This window comes from Nansenia antarctica (assembly GCF_963989245.1).
Source record: "Nansenia antarctica genome assembly, chromosome: 19".
Lineage (NCBI taxonomy): Eukaryota > Metazoa > Chordata > Actinopteri > Argentiniformes > Microstomatidae > Nansenia > Nansenia antarctica.
Window position 1 is genome coordinate 18,367,243 of NC_137692.1, and position 19,998 is coordinate 18,387,240.

General features: G+C 44.2%; 2 protein-coding genes across 2 annotated transcripts in view; one reads left to right on the forward strand and one right to left on the reverse strand.

Moving 5' to 3' along the window:
- Positions 1-15,303, reverse strand: part of map3k21 (mitogen-activated protein kinase kinase kinase 21) — a gene marked incomplete at both ends in the record, with an annotated part of 29,933 nt that extends 14,630 nt beyond the window's left edge. The window contains 5 exons of the mRNA XM_080548807.1: positions 2,554-2,729; positions 3,226-3,374; positions 3,917-4,097; positions 14,223-14,666; positions 14,967-15,303. Of these exons, the coding sequence (XP_080404933.1) occupies positions 2,554-2,729; positions 3,226-3,374; positions 3,917-4,097; positions 14,223-14,666; positions 14,967-15,303 (1,287 nt within the window). The remainder of the gene's footprint in view (positions 1-2,553; positions 2,730-3,225; positions 3,375-3,916; positions 4,098-14,222; positions 14,667-14,966) is intronic.
- A 2,914-nt stretch (positions 15,304-18,217) lies between these two features.
- LOC308173961 (pecanex-like protein 2) overlaps positions 18,218-19,998 on the forward strand; it is a gene marked incomplete at both ends in the record, with an annotated part of 30,026 nt that continues 28,245 nt past the window's right edge. The window contains one exon of the mRNA XM_080549014.1: positions 18,218-18,370. Coding sequence (XP_080405140.1) covers positions 18,218-18,370 — 153 coding nt within the window. The remainder of the gene's footprint in view (positions 18,371-19,998) is intronic.

Sequence of the window (19,998 nt, forward strand, 5' to 3'; positions counted from 1 at the left end):
AAAGAACAATTGGAAGATGAATCGTGGTGGATTAAGCTTGCTTATCTGGCAGATATTTTCAGCCACCTTAATGACCTCAACATAAAAATGCAAGGGAAGGCTGAGAATATCCTGACAGCGACAGACAAACTGAACGGATTCCGATCCAAATTGAGACGGTGGCAAGACGGGGTGGCCAAGAAAAACATTGAAATGTTTATGTTGACGACCAATGACGCAGCACACAAGTCAGCGTCTTTCTTGAATCTGATCGCTGCGCACCTACGTATGCTGGAGGAGAGATTTGAGTCCTATTTCCCTCCAATGAACGAAGACTTCGACTGGCTCCGGGATCCGTTCAACCCCCTCTCATCAGCATCAGCCGCTAGTTTGAGCAGCAAAGCTCAAGATGAACTGGCAGAGCTCATTATGGACCGCACACTGAAGCTCAAACATGGTGAGCTAGGTTTGGATAGGTTTTGACTGCTTGTGGGACATGAATATCCATCTCTCTCAGAGAGCGCCATCAAGGTGCTTTTACCCTTCCCAACCTCCTACTTGTGCGAGCTGGCTTTTTCTTCTCTAGCATACGTCAAGAACAAGACACGCACGCGACTGTCAGTGGAACAGGACCTGCGTGTCGCGCTGTCCACTATCTCTCCCCGCATAAAGAGACTCTGCTCCCAAAAGCAGGCGCATGTGTCCCACTAATGCGCACAACATATTTCTTTGTTTTGTATTTCTCTCAATGTTTACAATTCTGTCATGATTATTATTGTTAAATTATTATAGTTGTGAGTTACCCGTTTGGTTCAGATGTGAAATAATAATCTCAGAATGAGCATTGAAATGAGAATTACATTTTAAGGCATTATTTTAAGCCCCCCAAAAAAGCATTGTTCCATTGATTGATTATACAGGCCTTTGATATTTTATTTGTGTGAAGAATTCCCTATGAGTCTCCTCCCATATTGTACAATCCTTGAGGGCCACAATGTTATTTAATTTAGCGATAGTTTGACTGACCTATGCATTCTTGCCCATCCATTACAGTTCATTTATGACTTTTATTATCTTGTTAAAATTCATTGGGGCAAAACGTATGTATTATATATAAACACACATTTTCAAACCAATTCATCGTGTATTGTTTTTAGTTTAAGCTCCGAGGCATTTTTAAAATCTTCGTAGAGTTGGGGTGCCTTGGAGAAGGGGGAAAGCTTCAGGGGTGCCTTGGTTAAAAAAAGTTTGGGAACCTCTGCTCTAGCACATCCAAAACACACAGAACAGTAACCTTGACTCCGGTCACTGCAGTGGTTTTATTTAGACTAGATCAAACTAAATTAACTGACGAAACTACTCGCGCCGTTGAGAGACAGGGTTGCCAGATGGGGGGGGGGTTACCGCCGAATGGGCTACTGGGTTTAGCGGTTATTTAGCGGACTAGTTAGGCTGTACATTGTCAATCCCATCTGGCAACCCTGCCGCTGTTTGTTCATCGCGTAGGCTAGTCTACACATTAATAATAAAAGAAAACATATAGCCTATATATTCGTCTTTTTTAATGTAGTAGGAATCAGAATATGTGACAAATACATTTTAGCAAATTGTATTCAAATTGTGCTTAAAGGGAATTATTTTCACCGGACATTCTGACCGAAGAGATTTAAAAATGTCGGACTTCAACAGATTTTATCGGACAAAGACCGGTAATTACCGGTTAACGGAAACCCTGGTGTGTATGTGTGTTTCCCTTCCAGTGCCTACCTGTGTGTGTGTGTGCGTGTGTCCTGAGTGCTGACGTCAACAGAGTGTGTGTGTGTGTGTGTGTGTGTATGTGTGTGTTTCCCCTCCTGTGCCTACCTCTGTGTGTGTGTGTGTGCGTATGTGTGTGTGTGTGTGTGTGCCTTTCCCCCAGTAGCAACCCATCAATTCAAAACACAAGACAGAGACTAAATAACAGACGGCTATGGAAAGGGAGTAGGGTTAGGGTCTCCAAGGTTAAATTCCATCGCAAGTCGTTATAGTTTTTCTGGGAATGGAGCCTCCCAGAGAGAGAGAGAGAGAGAGAGAGAGAGAGAGAGAGAGAGAGAGAGAGAGAGAGAGAGAGAGAGAGAGAGAGACAGAGAGAGAGAGACAGAGACAGAGACAGAGACAGAGACAGAGAGAGAGAGAGACAGAGACACAGAGAGAGAGACAGAGACAGAGACAGAGAGAGAGACAGAGACAGAGAGAGGGAGAGAGACAGAGACAGAGACAGAGAGACAGAGAGAGACAGAGAGACAGACAGAAACAGAGAGAGAGAGAGCGAGAGACAGAGAGACAGAGAGAGAGAGAGAGAGACAGAGACAGAGAGAGACAGAGAGAGAGAGAGAGAGAGATCACCTGCTAGCCGAAGCATAACTCTTTTTGCAGTATTGAATAAAGGACCGCCTCCAAAAGACTTTCAGACCTCGACCTTCAGATCTCTTTATTTCATCACATCGCAAACCTGAAAACGATTGTGTCGACGGCAAAGAAATGACACAGCTCTCTACCAGTGTGTCTGTGAGTGTCCTGTATTGCATGCGTTACCTTCTCCTTGGTCCTGAGCTCGTCAAACATCTCCTGGATCTCAACCCTCCAGTCCTCCTGCATGGAATGGAAGGAGTCCTGGGGCATGGTCGCCATGACGGCCTCCTCTATGGCCGTCAGCTGCTCCAGGATGGAGGCGAAGGACGGACGGACATGAGGGTCCTGGTCCCAACACTCTGAATCCAGGGAGATGGACGGACAGACAGACAGACATAAGTTGTGTTTCCATAAACCGTTTTGATTCTCATTTTGAAGTATATCGCATTAGAAATTTGATGGAAACGGCTTAATTAGAGTAAACTTCCTCTAATTTGCACAAAGGTTCGTACGCTCGCTTGAGGTGGTTTTTGCCTTATGCGAATCAGAGTTAATGTGCATAAAGTAATAAAGTAAAAATAAGCCTGGATTTTCCTTTCGCAAAGTTGATGGAATACCCCCCTGGTCCCAACACTCTGAAACAGGGAACCTCAGACAGAGGTAATTATCACTTTGAGCCACACATATCAAATACAAATATATAAACCATCTTAGTGGTGAAATAATGCTTAACAACAACAACAACAACAACAACAACAACAACAACACACTTGGAATGGCAACATTCTGTCTACAGAAGAGGCCTTCGTCATAGTTGATAATAAGAAGGTGTCTTGCTGGTCTGACTGGACATACCCTCCATGAGTTTGGCGAAGGGTTCGGGGCAGGTCGAGGGGATAGGAAGGGTTAACTTGTTGACCGCCACACCGTACGCTACGGCCAGACCGTCGATGCCGCGGTACGGCACCTCTCCCGTCAGCAGTTCCCACAGCAGCACGCCATAACTGGTGGAGAGAGAGACACATAATATTGTGGTTATAACACCCTAATAACACCTTTATAACGCTCGCCTTCACTCGGCCTGAGCCTAGCTTGTCGAGCCTAGTCGGAGTGTGTGCGGCGAATATACTGTTATTGCAGAGTGAATTAGGCTAAGGCTAATGCGTGGGGGGGAAAAAAGAGTAGCAATGTGCTGTAGAGTCATACGGTGTGCCACTGATTCAACTTCTGCTCTCTTAGAAAGGGCCGTTGCTCTCAGGCTACCAACACACAAGGCCTGGAACTAGGGGTGGGCATCGACGATCGATAATTGATCGATAAGGATCTTGGTCGATCACAAAATAAAACATTTGGTCGATCACAAAAAAAAAAAAAAAATTTGTGATCGACCAAATGTTTTATTTTGTGATCGACCAAGATCCTTATCGATCAATTATCGATCGTCGATGCCCACCCCTACCTGGAACATGGAGTGAGTGTAGTGCCACCGACCGTCTCCGGTTATTGAAGGAGCCCGGGCAGTGAGAGTGGTATGACGGTGTTCTACCTCCAGACGTCGCTGCCTTTAGAAAACAGGGAGGACTTGATGACCTCCGGTGCCATCCAGGAGTAGGTGCCGGCGGCGCTCATCTTGGTGGTCTTGTGCCACTCTCTGGCCAGGCCGAAGTCTGTGATCTTCAACGTCTTCCTGCCGATGTCGTCGTTTTCTATCTTCTCGTGTAATAAAACTAGAGAGAGAGAGAGAGAGAAAGACAGAGGTGGAGAGAGATAGACGGGGGGAGGGGAGTAGAATGAGAGGTATATAGAGAATGGGAGAAAGACAGAGGTGGAGGGCGATAGACGGGGGGGAGGTAGAAAGAGAGGGAGAAACGTGGGAGAAGGAGAGGCATAGGTCAGGTGTTTTGCAGGTGCAAAAATTAAGGTTGTTCATGGTTGTGAAAGGTGAAGGTCATATAATAGCCATGTCCCAAGGCCGTAACATTCTTCACACTTAAAAACCAGTAGGACCAATAGAACCTGTCAGTAACGCAGCACCAAGCATTCCAACATTAATCATCAGTATCATTATATGTTCCCAAAGGATTGTAGCCATATCTAAAAAAAAATGTAAAAACCTTCATGTTTTGCAGCAGTTATGATAAAACACCAATACTCCTCTATTTCTTATCTTGTTGAATGTTTATCTATACATAAATATCTATTCTTGTCATTTTCTTTCTATACTCCTCTTACAGTTTTTAATGCTCTAGCCTATGTAGAGCACTTTACAAGAATTGCCTGTGTTGCATGAAATTAGGGCTGCCACGATTAGTCGACTAGTCGCGACGACGTCGACTACCAAAATCGTCGCCGACATATTTGGTAATCGCCATAGTCGCATGTTTTTTTGGAGCTGAAATAAGCGTTTTTTTTTTTTTTTCTAGCACCAGGGGAGCCCCCCCTCCCAAATTTCGTTGTTTGGTACCTGTACTATATCAATGACAATAAAGACCATTCATTTCATTCGATAAGCATTCGTTTTTCTTCCCTGAAGCTGCCACTGGCTAGCGTCTCCCAGTGTCTTTGATGTACATGCGCAGTGTCGGTCATCCGGGGCACACGCGACTTCCCCGGAAAAACAAACAGAGAAATGTCTTCCTCTCCTCGTACCTCTAAAGTGTGGGAGCATTTCAACCACAACGTTGAAAAAAAGAATGTAAAATATACAATTTGTAAAGCTGAACTCGCTTATCATGGCAGCACGTCTATGATGCGCGAGCATCTAAAAAGGAAGCACGTTGTGGCAGATGACGAGGAAGACGATGGCTCGTCTCGGTAAGCTAGTTGTTATTGGCTAACGATATCGTTACGTTAAAAGCCTTCTTACATTATTTTACGTTGTCATCAAAGCGATACTAAAATTGTTGTCTTAACGTTACAGTGCTAAGAAGGCGCGTTCTACTATGAGATGAGTGAAGCAAAGCAAAACTTTTGTACTCTGTACAAGTATTTATTTTTGTTTTTGTATTCTTTTGGTTGCCTAGTGCCTAGCCTACCTCATTTTACTCAGCAGTTTGCACCCTCTACTACTCTTTACATTACATTACATGCAAGTGATGCCAGAAATAAATCTGCAAAGTTCATTAAAATATCTATTTTTGAGTGAACAATCATTTTAATTGTCTTTATTTTTAGTTAGCACATGCCTACAACAACAACTAACAACTTCAAGCTAAATTTAGAAGCTGATTTAGAAGATGATAGCTAAATAAGAGCGATTGAGTAATTGTGCGATAAGCTGTAATCTATGATCCGATTAGTCGACTAATCGTTAAAATAATCGGTGACTAGTCGACTATGAAAATAATCGTTTGTGGCAGCCCTATATGAAATATACAAATTGACTTGCCTTGCCTATCTAAAGGCTGATTAGAAAAACGCCTTCAGAGAAAATAAATGCAATGAAACTGATTGCTACTTTTAGATTGTCCACTCATGGACTTATTGCACGCGCACACGCACACGCACACACAACACCCATCCACCCACACAAACACACACCCACACACACAGGCCTTTGTTCAGGCTACAGTAGTTCTCCCTTTGTTTACACACAAAGTTTTCCACTCATCGAGAACTAATTACAAATGGCAGGTTCAGAGACAGACGCATGTCCATTTAAGAGACGTGTGTAACAGAATCTAAGATGGCGGTGTGTCTGAACATCAACACATCAACCCCCTTTCTGTCCTTGACTATCAAGCCCTGTATCCATCTGTGGACCAAGCAAACACAAAAGGCTGTTATCTAAAAGACTAAACGACACACACATTGTTAATGGTTCCCATGGTCTTGAGTGTTAGATGATAGTTAATCATCATCTACTCCTGAATTGGGCCTACAGTAGATAAGGGCTAAACACAAGACCTTGACTCTCCTGAAAGGCTCTCTCTCTCTCTGTCTCTCTCTCTCTCTCTCCCTCCCTCCCTCTCATTCAAGCTCTCTCGCTCTCTCCCTCGCTCTCTCCCTCCCTCTCTCTTGCTCTCTCTCTCTCTCTCTCTCTGCTCTCTCTCTCTCTTGCTCTCTCTCTCTCTCTCGCTCTCTCTCTCTCTCTCTCTTGCTCTCTCTCTCTCTCCCCCCCTCTCTCTCTCTCTCCCCCCCCCTCTCTCTCTCCCCCCCTCTCTCTCTCTCTCTCTCTCTCTCTCTCTCTCCCCCCCTCTCTCTCTCTCCCCCCTCTCTCTCTCTCTCTCTCTCTCTCTCTCTCTCTCTCTCTCTCTCTCTCTCTCTCTCTCTCTCTCTCTCTCTCTCTCTCTCTCTCTCTCTCTCTCTCTCTCTCTCTCTCTCTCTCTCTCTCTCTCGCTCTCTCTCGCTCTCTCTCGCCAAGTAGGACAGCAACACCACAGCAGTCTACATGTGGGGGAGAGGTGCTGTAATGTAACTAAATCACGGTGGGGCAGTAAGCCTGGCGGAGGGCTGCTCTTTGGCAGCGGAGAGGCGGGAGGATCTGTGGGGAGGGAGACCTTGGCCTGTCCACACCACAAGGGATTTTTCCGTTCCTAAGATACACAGGGAAGAAAAAACTACAACTAACTGACAGTTTCTTCTACCGTCCTTCGGTCACATTTAGGCTACAGTGAAGACATTCTGCTCCAGATTAGAATTGCATATTAAAGACCCCTATCTATTTAGGATGCACCTGTTGGGGGCGGGCGGCTGAGGTGCACGAGGTAGAGCCGGCGTCTAATTATCGCAAGGTCGGCGGTTCGAACCCCCGGCTGGCCACATGTCGAGGTGTCCTTGGGCAAGACACTGAACCGCTAATTGCTCCCAATGAGCGGGCCGGCCGGCGCCTTGCATGGTAGCTTGCCGCCATTGTTGTGTGAATGTGTGTGTGTGAATGAGTGAATGAGGCCATTGTAAAGTGCTTTGGAATAAGGCCGCTATATAAGTCAGCCCATTTACATGCCTGCTCCTCCTCCTCAGATTTCATAACACCCTATTGTACATCGCCTGACTTTTTGACTTTCTTTCTGCCTTCCTTTCTCTAGCACTGTGACTGATAATGGCACTTGTTGTTGTGGAAGGCTTTATAACTAAATGGATACGCTAGTTGATTCACTTAGCCTACTTTTAGACAAATGTAGATAAAAGCTGCTGATAAAGGACTTGCATGTAAATGTAAAGAATGTGACGAGAGACATTCCATCTCAAACTGGTTCCGCTGGCTTAATGAGAGGCTCTGATGATATACAGCCGTCACTTCTCCCCCAATCACCTCCGCCGTGATTACCAACTCTTATCTGCTCGATCTAGGGTTGTAGGTTCAGGTTTGTTGTGTTAAGCCACGTCGGCTTAAGGTGGTTAAGCTATGTTCCAATATCCACACTAGCATTGCACTTGGCACATTGGCCTAACATTATAAAAGGTGTACTCTAGTAGTGAAAGTGATAATACCGACATACTCAGCAGTATATTCAGGGCATACAATTATATTTTTGGGCCTACCAGCCATGGTGTCTGGTGGATTATCAGACACATTGAGGCTATATAAAAACATTAACAGCAACAAACAAAAATAAATAAAAACACTCCTAGTTTCGCTCCTATCCCCATAAAAAAAACTGCTAAATATTTTCCCCTACATGTTCCGACCGATATCATGCTATCGTGTGTTAATGCATTTTACTTTCATACTTAGTCAGTTAGTCAGCTGGAGGAGACAGGAACAGCAGGAGTGTTGTCATAAAGGTTGAATCAACACTGATAATAATTGTGTATCACACCAGTTTTGGTTTTAGTATAGTATTCGCAAACCTTTGCTGGCTACCCGCCAGAGTGGCAGGTGAGATTTACAGATGCCAAAATCATCTACCCACATTTGGTGGGTTGCAGGTGTGTATATTCATTAGTGTTATGTTCTATGAACGATCCCCAGTTGTACAGGGTCACGACACACCGATCCTAGCTGCAGGATGAGTGACGCTCAGACCGTCACACTGGGTGGAAATCGGAGCTGGGTTAAGTTAGCCTTTAACCTAGGCTGTGTTAATGAACCGCCCCCAGGCTACTGCAGGGCTTTCCTGGGGTTCAGATCAGTTTCTTGTGATGTGGCGGTGGGAAGAGGAGCTCTGCTGATGGGCCATTTATCTGACTCAGTTACTGACAGGGAAGGAGACCACAGAAGAGCCATAAAAACATCCAGGAAGACTTTGAAGATGACTTTCTAAGTGGAAAATGGGTGTCTCTTCTTTTTCAGCCCAATACAATGACACTATATTAGAATAATGAGTGTTACTACAAAGGTATAGTGTATTAAGCAACTTCATGTTAAGTGTAACAAAAGTTCTCTAATCAAATACAATTAAATTGCATTTGTATAGCGCATTTCTTACAAGATGCAACTCAATGCGCTTCACATACTGACAGAGCCGCAAGCAGGCTAAAGTAAAAACCTGTAGCCAGGAAAATTCCCTTGCAGCCCTCTACTCAGAGCGACTACTAACCAGTTTGCCTACCAGCACACAGCTAAACTAAACTCTAAACTAAAGTACCAGCTCAACATGATAGTGATGCCTTACTACTATCCTCTCAAACTGTTGTCCGCAAGGAAGCGAGGGAGTGAGGATGTCACCAGCTGTTCCGGGCCTTTTCCTTTTCAAGCTGCCACCACAATAGACCAGAGGTCTCAGTCGCCATAATAAACCACTGAAAGCATCTCCACTCTTCCTTTCAAATCCTTTCTCTCCTCTCCAGAGAAAACCTGCAGTAACTGTCTAACTCGTCACCGAGGGCAACGTAGGCGTAATTGTAAGGAAGAGACAAAAAAAACGTTGCCTTGCAACATGTAGCCTACTCACTCACGCTTAGCTAAGTTAGAGAAACTCCCTTTCAGAGGGGTATGCCGAGGTAATTACAGTAGTAAACATAAGGGCCTATAGCCTATGTATATAGGTCGGGTGTAAACTTGAGAGTAAAAAGGTAACAATAGCTTCTGATTTGGATACACAAGGACAGGGAGAACACAGCACTCTCTCTCTCTCCAACAGGACACTATTGTTACTCTGGGGTTTCATTTCAACAACATGCATTCTGCAAGTAACATACCTGACATTCTTCCACCTGAGAATCTATGCGCCCGAAACTACAAAATTAAAGTGTGTTATGAGGGCTGGCGCAGGGCCAGGTTTCACTGTGGCTGCCTGTCGTACGGTCGCCAGTGAAGACAGCCTCTCTGCCTACAGGAAAATATCAAATCCCCCCCATAGCCTGTATTCCTAATGTGTGTAGATCTGGATTTGATAGGTGTATGTAAGCAATATGATGGGGACATTCCCACATTGCTGGCTATATCAGGGATGCGAACTGGTGATGGCCCAAAAAGGTGACATGTTTTTTTGCTGAAAACAAAGAACATTTATGAAAATTGTTGACCTATTTTGAGGTAAAAACAGCTAAAAGGTGACAAGTTTGCACACCTGTATATATCCAATCATTTTGAGACATCTACAGCAGTGCTTTGCTTAACGGTAGAGGGTTTGGGAGTTCGAATTTGGAATTCAGCATTCCAGTTCACCTCTCTGCGCTCCACAACCCCAACCCCGACCAGGAGAGAGGAAGGAACCATCCTGGGGCAGTAGAACGGACTAGCAGCCATTGAGGAGATTATAATATAATGAAAACAAGGCTTTGGGAGAGCCAGGCGTCTGGGGGCATTCTTGTGGCTACAGTCACCTAGCAACCAGTGCTTGACCACTCCATTGTGCAAACTTATGTTAAGCTTTTGGCCCTCATTAGGGACATTCCTCCCCAGCCACGGAGGTATTAGAAGATTAGAGGGGAACAACAAAGACTGGACAATTTCACTGACTTCTCCAATGATATTCCTACAAGGTAATCATTGGTCAAATAAATGGGGGTGTGTGTATGAAGTACTAGCCCGGCATTGTACATTGAAAGTTTCAAATTAATTTACAGAGGTTAGTTGTGAATATAAAAAGGTGTGTGTGTGTGTGTGTTGCCTGTGAAAGTATGTATTGAATTGACCCTCCTGTAACAATGCGTGGTCAAGACAAGCCTTTACAACAAAGCCCCACAGATGAACTACCCCCTAAGCTGCTTTATTTGTGGCCAGTAGGGGTGGGCATCGACGATCGATAATTGATCGATAAGGATCTTGGTCGATCACAAAATAAAACATTTGGTCGATCACAAAAAATAAAAAGTTTTTTTTTTTTTTTTTGTGATCGACCAAATGTTTTATTTTGTGATCGACCAAGATCCTTATCGATCAATTATCGATCGTCGATGCCCACCCCTAGTGGCCAGTGTCTTGATTAACTGGGATTAAAGCATAAAACAACAGAAAGAGTATGGTTCCCTGTGTGTGTGTGTGTGTGTGTGTGTGTGTGTGTGTGTGTGTGTGTGTGTGTGTGTGTGTGTGTGTGTGTGTGTGTGTGTGTGTGCGTGTTAGGAGAGGTGAATTCAGTGCGTCCCTAAACAAACATGTTATTTTCTTTCCAATTAAAGTCAGCAAGCTACCAATATTGTCTGTCACAATACTGTGTCAAGTCAAACACACCGACACTGTTAGCAGTGCAGTGCTGCTCTGGAAAGGGGGTAGGGTGCCAATGCTAGTATGTGTCCATTGTCTGTTCAGCATGGCTAGCTGATTAACTGAAACAAAAGAGGGTTAAGCCAACCTAGGCCTACATCCCTATCTGACTTGGCTACTAAATATAGCCTAGCATAATCTAGTCTATAGGCTAGTAGTCCTTCTTAAGCTTTTTTTTTGTTTTGTTCCAGTGACTTGCAAGCTATGGGCCTTCCTCCTTGTGAACCGCTTATAACAAAACTAGGCCTAAAACACTTCACTGAACGGACTAAATCTGTGTCGGCTACCAAACTGTGGACCGGGGGTTGGGGTAAACAGGCCTAGCCACCCCTCAGTCAAGCCTGCAGCTTTGGACTTCCCCACTTCAAGGTTCACATTCCAGGAATGTCACAACCCGATAAGAACACACTATCTGTAAAAACGTAGAAGAGATAGGCCTACAATGTGCCATACCACGGAATAAGTGATAGGCCTAAACTGTACTATACCACATAAGATAGACCTACAGACACTGTACCTTACCACAGAAGAGACAGGCAAACACTCTACCATATCACAAAAGAGATAGGCCTACACTATCATACCACAGAAGAAGAGAGAGGCCTACACTGTCATACCACAGAAGAAGAGAGAGGCCTACACTGTGTCATACCACAGAAGAAGAGAGAGGCCTACACTGTGTCATACCACAGAAGAAGAGATAGACCTACACTGTCATACCACAGAAGAAGAGAGAGGCCTACACTGTCATACCACAGAAGAAGAGAGAGGCCTACACTGTGTCATACCACAGAAGAAGAGAGGCCTACACTGTGTCATACCACAGAAGAAGAGAGGCCAACACTGTCATACCACAGAAGAAGAGAGGCCAACACTGTGTCATACCACAGAAGAAGAGAGAGGCCTACACTGTGTCATACCACAGAAGAAGAGATAGACCTACACTGTCATACCACAGAAGAAGAGAGAGGCCTACACTGTCATACCACAGAAGAAGAGAGAGGCCTACACTGTGTCATACCACAGAAGAAGAGAGAGGCCTACACTGTCATACCACAGAAGAAGAGAGAGGCCTACACTGTGTCATACCACAGAAGAAGAGAGAGGCCTACACTGTCATACCACAGAAGAAGAGAGAGGCCTACACTGTCATACCACAGAAGAAGAGAGGCCTACACTGTGTCATACCACAGAAGAAGAGAGGCCTACACTGTCATACCACAGAAGAAGAGAGAGGCCTACACTGTCATACCACAGAAGAAGAGAGAGGCCTACACTGTGTCATACCACAGAAGAAGAGAGGCCTACACTGTCATACCACAGAAGAAGAGAGAGGCCTACACTGTCATACCACAGAAGAAGAGATAGGCCTACACTGTGTCATACCACAGAAGAAGAGAGAGGCCTACACTGTCATACCACAGAAGAAGAGAGAGGCCTACACTGTGTCATACCACAGAAGAGAGAGGCCTACACTGTGTCATACCAGAGAATAAGAAACATGTTTCACTGACGGTGCAGTAGATGTGTCTTAATCTGAGAGCGGTAGTATGTGACTTCATCCAGTCATCGTCCCCTGTCTGCTAGACCTTCCCATGTATTATTCACACTGAGCACTGGTCACAGTCAGCATGGACAAGTAGCCTATATGAAACCCCACTAGTAAGGGTGAGTCACCTACTGAGAAACAGACCTCAAACTGAACGGAGACTATGAACCCACCATTAGTTGCATTGCAAAGAATGCTTTATTTGTCCATCTGTTACACATTTTTTTTAGTATTATTTGCTCTTCTCCACTCTCACCTAATACACCCCCCCCCCCCCCCCCGACACACACACACACACACACCACACACACACACACACACACACACACACACACACACACACACACACACACAATCCCAGTGTGAACCCCACTGATTCGGAGCACATGGGCTGATGATGGGTCGACGTGAGATGGGTTTAAGGTGGCAGTTTGGCAAACCAGGGAGCTTTATTTGGACAACATCTCAATGGGTGGTGGGGTGCAGTGGGGGGGGCCAGCTGAGCAAACTTTGACCTTATTTCACATCCTCTGGAGGCCCCCCCCCACCCCACCCACCCCCGCAGCTCAGCTCTACTACACACAGACCCTCTCGTCTCTTCTCTGTGCCTGTCCCAAGAGAGCCTGGGCTAGCCACATGTCTAGCAGACCACACATCAGACGGAGCCAGAAGAGCTCTGGGGTCTACAGGCCTATGGGTAGACACAGGGAGGTGGAGAGGTGAAGTCTCTATTTCACTGCACTGTTGAGAGTTTGCTCATACTAAGCGCATTTCATTGTGCCACTTACAACTGTCTTCTGTGCATAAATGACTCTGGCTTCCCCCTCCCCCTGCCCCCAAGTCTGCTCAGGACTGAATATGCACTGGACCATTGAACAACTCTGCACTGCACTTTATATATACTGTATATATACAGCACTATCCAATGCACTATGGCTGTCCTGTGTTGTCCTATTTTTTGCATTTGTTCTTGTTCATGTATACATGTGAAAAAAAGCATAAACGCACCTACTGTAATGCCAAAACAAATTCCTATATGTGTATGCATAATGGCAATAAACGTTATCTGAATCTGAATCTGCATATGCATATATACATTTTGAGTTGATGTGGGTTGGGGCATAGTACAGCAGACTTGGAATTAGAATGATCATGGCATTCCTTTCTATTAAATTCCAAACATTCCTGGGAATACGGCCGGGACGACCTAATTTACATATTTCCCAGTTCACTTTAATTACCTCAACCACATAGCCTAGGCCAATCATTTTATAACCCCCCATGATGTGAGAAGTGGTGGGCTTGTGGTTCTACGTTAAACATGCCACTCAGCTGATTCGAGATGAACAAGATAACATTCATTATAGTGGTATAGACATGTTCCTCTATAACTATGTAATAACTCCTAACCAACCTAAGGAATGTGCGTTATTACACAACAGTAACAGTCTGTTCCCTGTGTCTGAGATTTAGTTAGTTGTCCATTTTGGCAGGAAGGGATTGTGACTTAATCAAACTCCGAAATCAGACTGTACCCCATTATAGCATCTCCCATACACTGACACTCAGGTCAGTCAGGTGCATATGATGCAAACAGGTGGCTAGATGGCCCTTGCTTAGAATGTAATCCGTTCTGAAAAGTGATGGGGGGGGGGGTCAGTTGAGGGAATAGCATTAGGTTTCATATTATTATGACACAAACGTGAAGCTTACTGTTGCTTGATTTCAAGTCTCGGTGAATGATAGGCACGATGGCCTCCTCGTGTAGGTAGTGCATCCCCCTGGCGATCTGCACAGCCCAGTTGACGAGGATGTGCGGGGGTATCCTGCGTCCCGTCAGTGCCCGGTTCAGGGTCCCACCACGGGCGTACTCCATCACCAAGCACAGGTTGGGCTCCTCCAGACAGACCCCCTCGAACTGGATGATGTTGGGATGCTGCAGCATGGAGAAGAGCTTCGCCTCTTGCTTCACACTGTCCGAAGTGGCCGTGATGTCCTCGTCGGGATCCTGGCGTGCAGCCTTCACAGCGACCTCCTGGTCCTTCCAAGTGCCCCGGTACACTTTCCCGAATCCTCCAACACCGATTATCTCCTCCAAGACGAGTTCACTGAACACGATCTGGACAGGAGCGCTGGGGACACCCCGCTCCCGCACCCCTAGGTGAATAGCCGGTTGGAAGGAAAAAATATTAAATATTTAAAAAATAACACCACACAGGCATTAATAAACACCGAATGGATCAGATTATGTAAAAAAAACTCAATTTTAACAAAAATGGAGATAGAACCTTATAATTCTAACATCACGACACAGTGATATTCCAAAGTCCTGATTAAAAAAGTTTTTGCATTCCATTATGTTCTGTGAGATGGAACCTTTGTATTTTATGAATTACTTACTAACTCGAAAATGTCAACATTTAAAAAAAATAACACCACACAGGCATCAATAAACACCTAAGATAGCCGGTTGGAAGGTCACGTAGTTCGAGGGGAAGATCCCCACCCGGTGGTTGATCTTCCCGGTCCACCAGCCCTCGTCTCCCGAGATCGCGGCGTCCTTGGAGAGGACCTCCACCACGTCCCCCTGCCGCAGGCTGAGCTCGTCCTCCCCGCTGCCCTCGTACGAGTACACCGCCGTCCACAGCGAGCGGCCCCGGGGGCAGCACAGCGGGGCGGAGTGAGCCCCCCATGCCCGGGCGGAGGGGGAGTCCGTCCAGGCGTGCTCTCCTCCGGTGCTGTTCGGTCGCCCACCACCCCCCTCACCAGGGGTAGCCTGAGAAACAACATCCATTTCTCGGTCTCCTCGGTGACTGTAGCCGCACTGACCATAGAGGGTGCAAAACCAAAGCTTGTCAATGCAAAAATCTAAAAATGCAAAAGTTTGCACTGACCATAGGGTGCAAAAACAAAAGCTTGTCAATGCAAAAATCTAAAAATGCAAAAGTTTGCACTGACCATAGGGTGCAAAAGCTTGTCAATGCAAAAATCTAAAAATCTAAAATGTGGTTAGTTAAGCCAAGGACCTCTACTCATGAGCGAGTCATGGTTTGGGTGACTTAAAGTCAGTCAGTTCAGTGCAGAACGTGAGCTACTGTCTGGGGCGAGAGGAGGGTCCTACTAGCATAGCCACAACAGGGATATTCCAAAGTCCTGAATATCAAAAAATATAAAATATAAAATATTTAAAATATATAATTATAATTAATTATATATATAATTGTATAATTATTGAATATTTTAAAAAAGCGTTTGAAACTTTTAAAAGGTTCAGATAACAACGTCGCTCAACCTCCTCAAATAGACCAATAAAATTGACCAATAGTCAATAGCTTGCTAACTAAGCTAACTGTCTCTTAGCTACACTCTACACAAACTGTTGTTTTGTCCAGATAATAATGTCATGAACGGTTATAATCCAACCCTGACATGTAGAGCCAGTAGTAATAAACACGTTCAGAGCCAACTCTAATTGACTACTTACTACTCGCCTATGCTAAGCTAGCTCCTGAATTATCTATCGAGCTGGTATGAAGTTTCTCAGGTGCCACAAAAGTCTACCTGCAACAAGCCTCACATTCACACTAAATTGGGGGTTTTAGATGATGATATGCCTCCGAAACCAGCTAAGAATACACTACAATATCCAGTCGAAATGTATATGTTATATATAGTTGTCTAAGCTTGTCAGTTGACTAGTTGAACAGTTTAATCGTTCTCCACAACATGTACACCCCCTCTCCATTACTCTGGCAGGCTAGTTCAGCTAGCTTTAGGTCAAACTGACACTTAGGTGAACATTTCAGGCAAAAGTTCGGCTATTGTATTTCCAAGTTATTCCTCCTCCTTGCTCTTGTTCAACCAAGCAAGAATCGACTTTCTTTTTCGAAGTTGAGGTTCAATGTTCAACCCATTGGTTTTTAGACGAATCTCCCAAAAAGAAATCCAACAGTTTCAGCAGCTTAGCTCCCTCAGCCTTCTCAGACCCGTCTGGTCGCTTGGAACTCCAGTGCGTTGTGTTGTGTACGAGCCCGCTGATTGGGTGGGCTGGGGTCCCACGTGACATGCGTGTTCCCAGAGGAAAACAAGGAGAGGGGACAGTGAGGGGGGAGGAGCTTAGCGTTGGAACTCGAGAGCAATGCGCGCCTTTAGTGGAAGTATCTCAGGCTGTGTTCGAAATGGCATACTAGCATACTGCATACTAGCATACTCAATTAGTATATACTGCATACTGCTTACTAAATTCATAATAAGTATGCCAATACCAGCCGACCGAAAATCTAGTACATACATTTCTTGCATACTCAAATTTCACATAATCTACAGTGTGAACGCACTGCATACTCAAAATCTACGTCATATCTAGTATGAGTAGTTTGCTAGTACGCCATTCCGAACACAGCCAAAGCCTCTCGGATAATAGCAAAAAAAAGGATGGGGGGTAGTCTGAAAAAAATGCGCGCGCACACACACACACGCGCACATTTTTCCCACATTCCCACACATTTGTCCACATTCCAATGGGTTAATTGATTGATTGGTTGATTGATTGATTGATTAATTAATTAGGCATTGTATTGGATTCATCTCAAAGCACATAGAATTGAGGGTATTTTAAACAAATAGAATATACCCATGTCTCTTCTACAATCAAATGTTTTTTTTATTTATGAATATAGGCCTTGCATATACATAGTGCATTGTAGCATATGCAATTCTGCATCCTGCAATTCTGCATCCCATCCCATTCTGCATCCCATCCCACCCTGGGAACGAACACTTTGTTCGGCTGCCCTCGGGCAGGCGGTTCAGGACCATGTCCGCAAGGACAAATAGACTGAAGCTCAGCTTCTACCCCAGGGCCATTCAGGCCCTGAACACAGCAAAGACCTAGGTTCTAGGCCCTGGACAATCTAGACAATTTGATGGCAGCTACTAGATTGTAATCAAGTGCAATACTGAAACACAACTGTGAACATTTCAAACCTGCAAACTGCGACACTTTAAATGAATGTGCAATAATACTATGTGCAATATGACAACCCTCGGTACATAAGGTTCAGAGATAGGAAATGTTAGGATATTTATAGCATAGCATAGAGTACAGCACAGTGTTTTATTTGTATAGTATAGTATAGTGGATAGTGTACATAGCCTTTATTTATGTAAACCAGCTCTTTTTCCCTTCTTGTTTTTAGTAAAAAAAATATTATAATTTTTTCCTAGCACCAGGGGAGCCCCCCCTCCCAAATTTCGTTGTTTGGTACCTGTACTATATCAATGACAATAAAGACCATTCATTCAATGCTTTCTCGAAGTTAATCAATCAAATAATTGAGAATTAAATCGTTTTATTCAATGTCAATTACCGCTTGTGAGCCACTCTCATGTTACCGCATGAGGAGGTGTGTGTCTATGTGATGCAGGAGGGAGGGGAGAGAGAGGGAGGGGGGAGGAGAGGGTATTCACAGACCTGCGCATCTGGACCGAACGGAGGAGAGGAAGGCAGAGAGACATGAAGAAGACCGCATCATCAACCGCGATGGATGACCTGACATTCGGAGGCACCTACGCTGCGAAAACGCGAAGAGGAATAGCTTGAAAAGCCAGTGTCGTTTCAACATGGTGGCGTAGTGTTAGATCTAGAGATATGTAGTTCTTCTATTCGTACATCGTGTTACATCGTAGCATTCATTGCGGACGAGAGGATGGGATCGCAGGTGGTACAGACCCTGCGCCAGGGGGTCTGGGCATCACTGACCGGGGGATGGTACCACGATCCCGAGCAAAACAAATTCAACAACTCGTGCCACCTCTATTTGTGGATATTCCTCCTCATGTTGCCCCTGTCACTGCATTTGGTGAGTGTGATGCATGACCGAGCGCATATTGTGCATTATAACGGTTATAACGCACCCTATAATAGCCTCCATCAATGATCATGGACCGTCTTTGTCATTGTCACACAGTTCTTTTGGGATTAACATTCCATTATAGGCTCTATTTTGAGCGTATTTGTGGAATGGACATGGAAATGGACATGGAAATCCTTTAATTATAGGGGGAAGCGATTTATATTATTGTCGCATTTTTTCTCTGCATGCTGTTCGGTGAAGGGACGCATGGCTGCCACACAGACGATCGCACGTAGCTTATACAGTAAAGCCAAGCATTTCAGCATTATGTGTGTGTACACAAACTCTTTCTCCTTGGATCAGACGTACAGCACTCATCGTTTTGCATGTTAATTGAATCCTATTTCCAACATACGTCATTACGTGACGTTAGAATTATAAGGTTCTATCTCCATTTTTGTCAAAATTGAGTTTTTTACATAATCTGATCCATTGGGTGTTTATTAATGCCTGTGTGGTGTTATTTTTAAAATGTTGACATTTTTTAGTTAGTAATTCATAACATACAAAGGTTCCATCTCACAAAACATAATGGAATGTAGAAACTTTGACGCTCAATATCTCTGAACTGACCTAAACGGAGATAGAACCTTATCATTCTAAACGGAGATAGAACCTTATCATTCTAAACGGAGATAGAACCTTATCATTCTAAACGGAGATAGAACCTCTTGATTTTGGTCAATATAGATATTATATAAACACTCCACTGACTCCAGATGTTATGGCCTCTTGTTTGGGGACCTTCCCTTTTCAATAACAGTGTCAGCATATTCTCTCTATAAGATGATTATGTCCTCAGTATCACTCATAAGGGCTAGGATGTTTTGATATATCTTAGCCTGCTATTAGATAATAGCCTTCTATAATTCATGATCACTAGCTACAAACAATTATAGGCGTGACTAGTGATTAACTATTGAAAAATATTAATGAAAGACTTTACTTAAAAATGTTAATAATGTTAATAATTTTAATAAACAACTGATTTCAGCTCTTAAGCTAGGTGGGTCCGCTAAATAGTCAACACATTTTCTGATTGGGTAGAGGCAGTAGGCTAGAGGCACACCTTCCCACACCAAAGAGCAGAAGCTTATTTTGCGAATAGCCTGAAGGATAGTCGAATAACATGAAATACTTCACATTTCTGTATTGTATCTTCTAGGACTCAAAAGCCTCAATGAAGCCATTTTTGGATACACAAATGTATGGCATATAGTCACTGATAGAACATGTATTAAGAACATGCATCACACATCATGATCTTAATATAACTGTCTTACCCTATGAGAATGTAAATAAACACTGCATAAATACACTGCAAAAATATATACTGTATGTTTAAAACTCCCATGTTGATGTGATAGATTGTCAGTCTTTGCATTCAGAGTTCTGTCTATTCATTTTAAAGTGGTAGCATGTACAGTATCCAACCCCATCACCCACGTGTGTGTGTGTGTGTGTGTGTGTGTGTGTGTGTGTGTGTGTGTGTGTGTGTGTGTGTGTGCGTATGTGTGTATTTGTCAGTGATTTATACATTATCCGTTGTTATTACATAATCAGTTCTGCTCTAA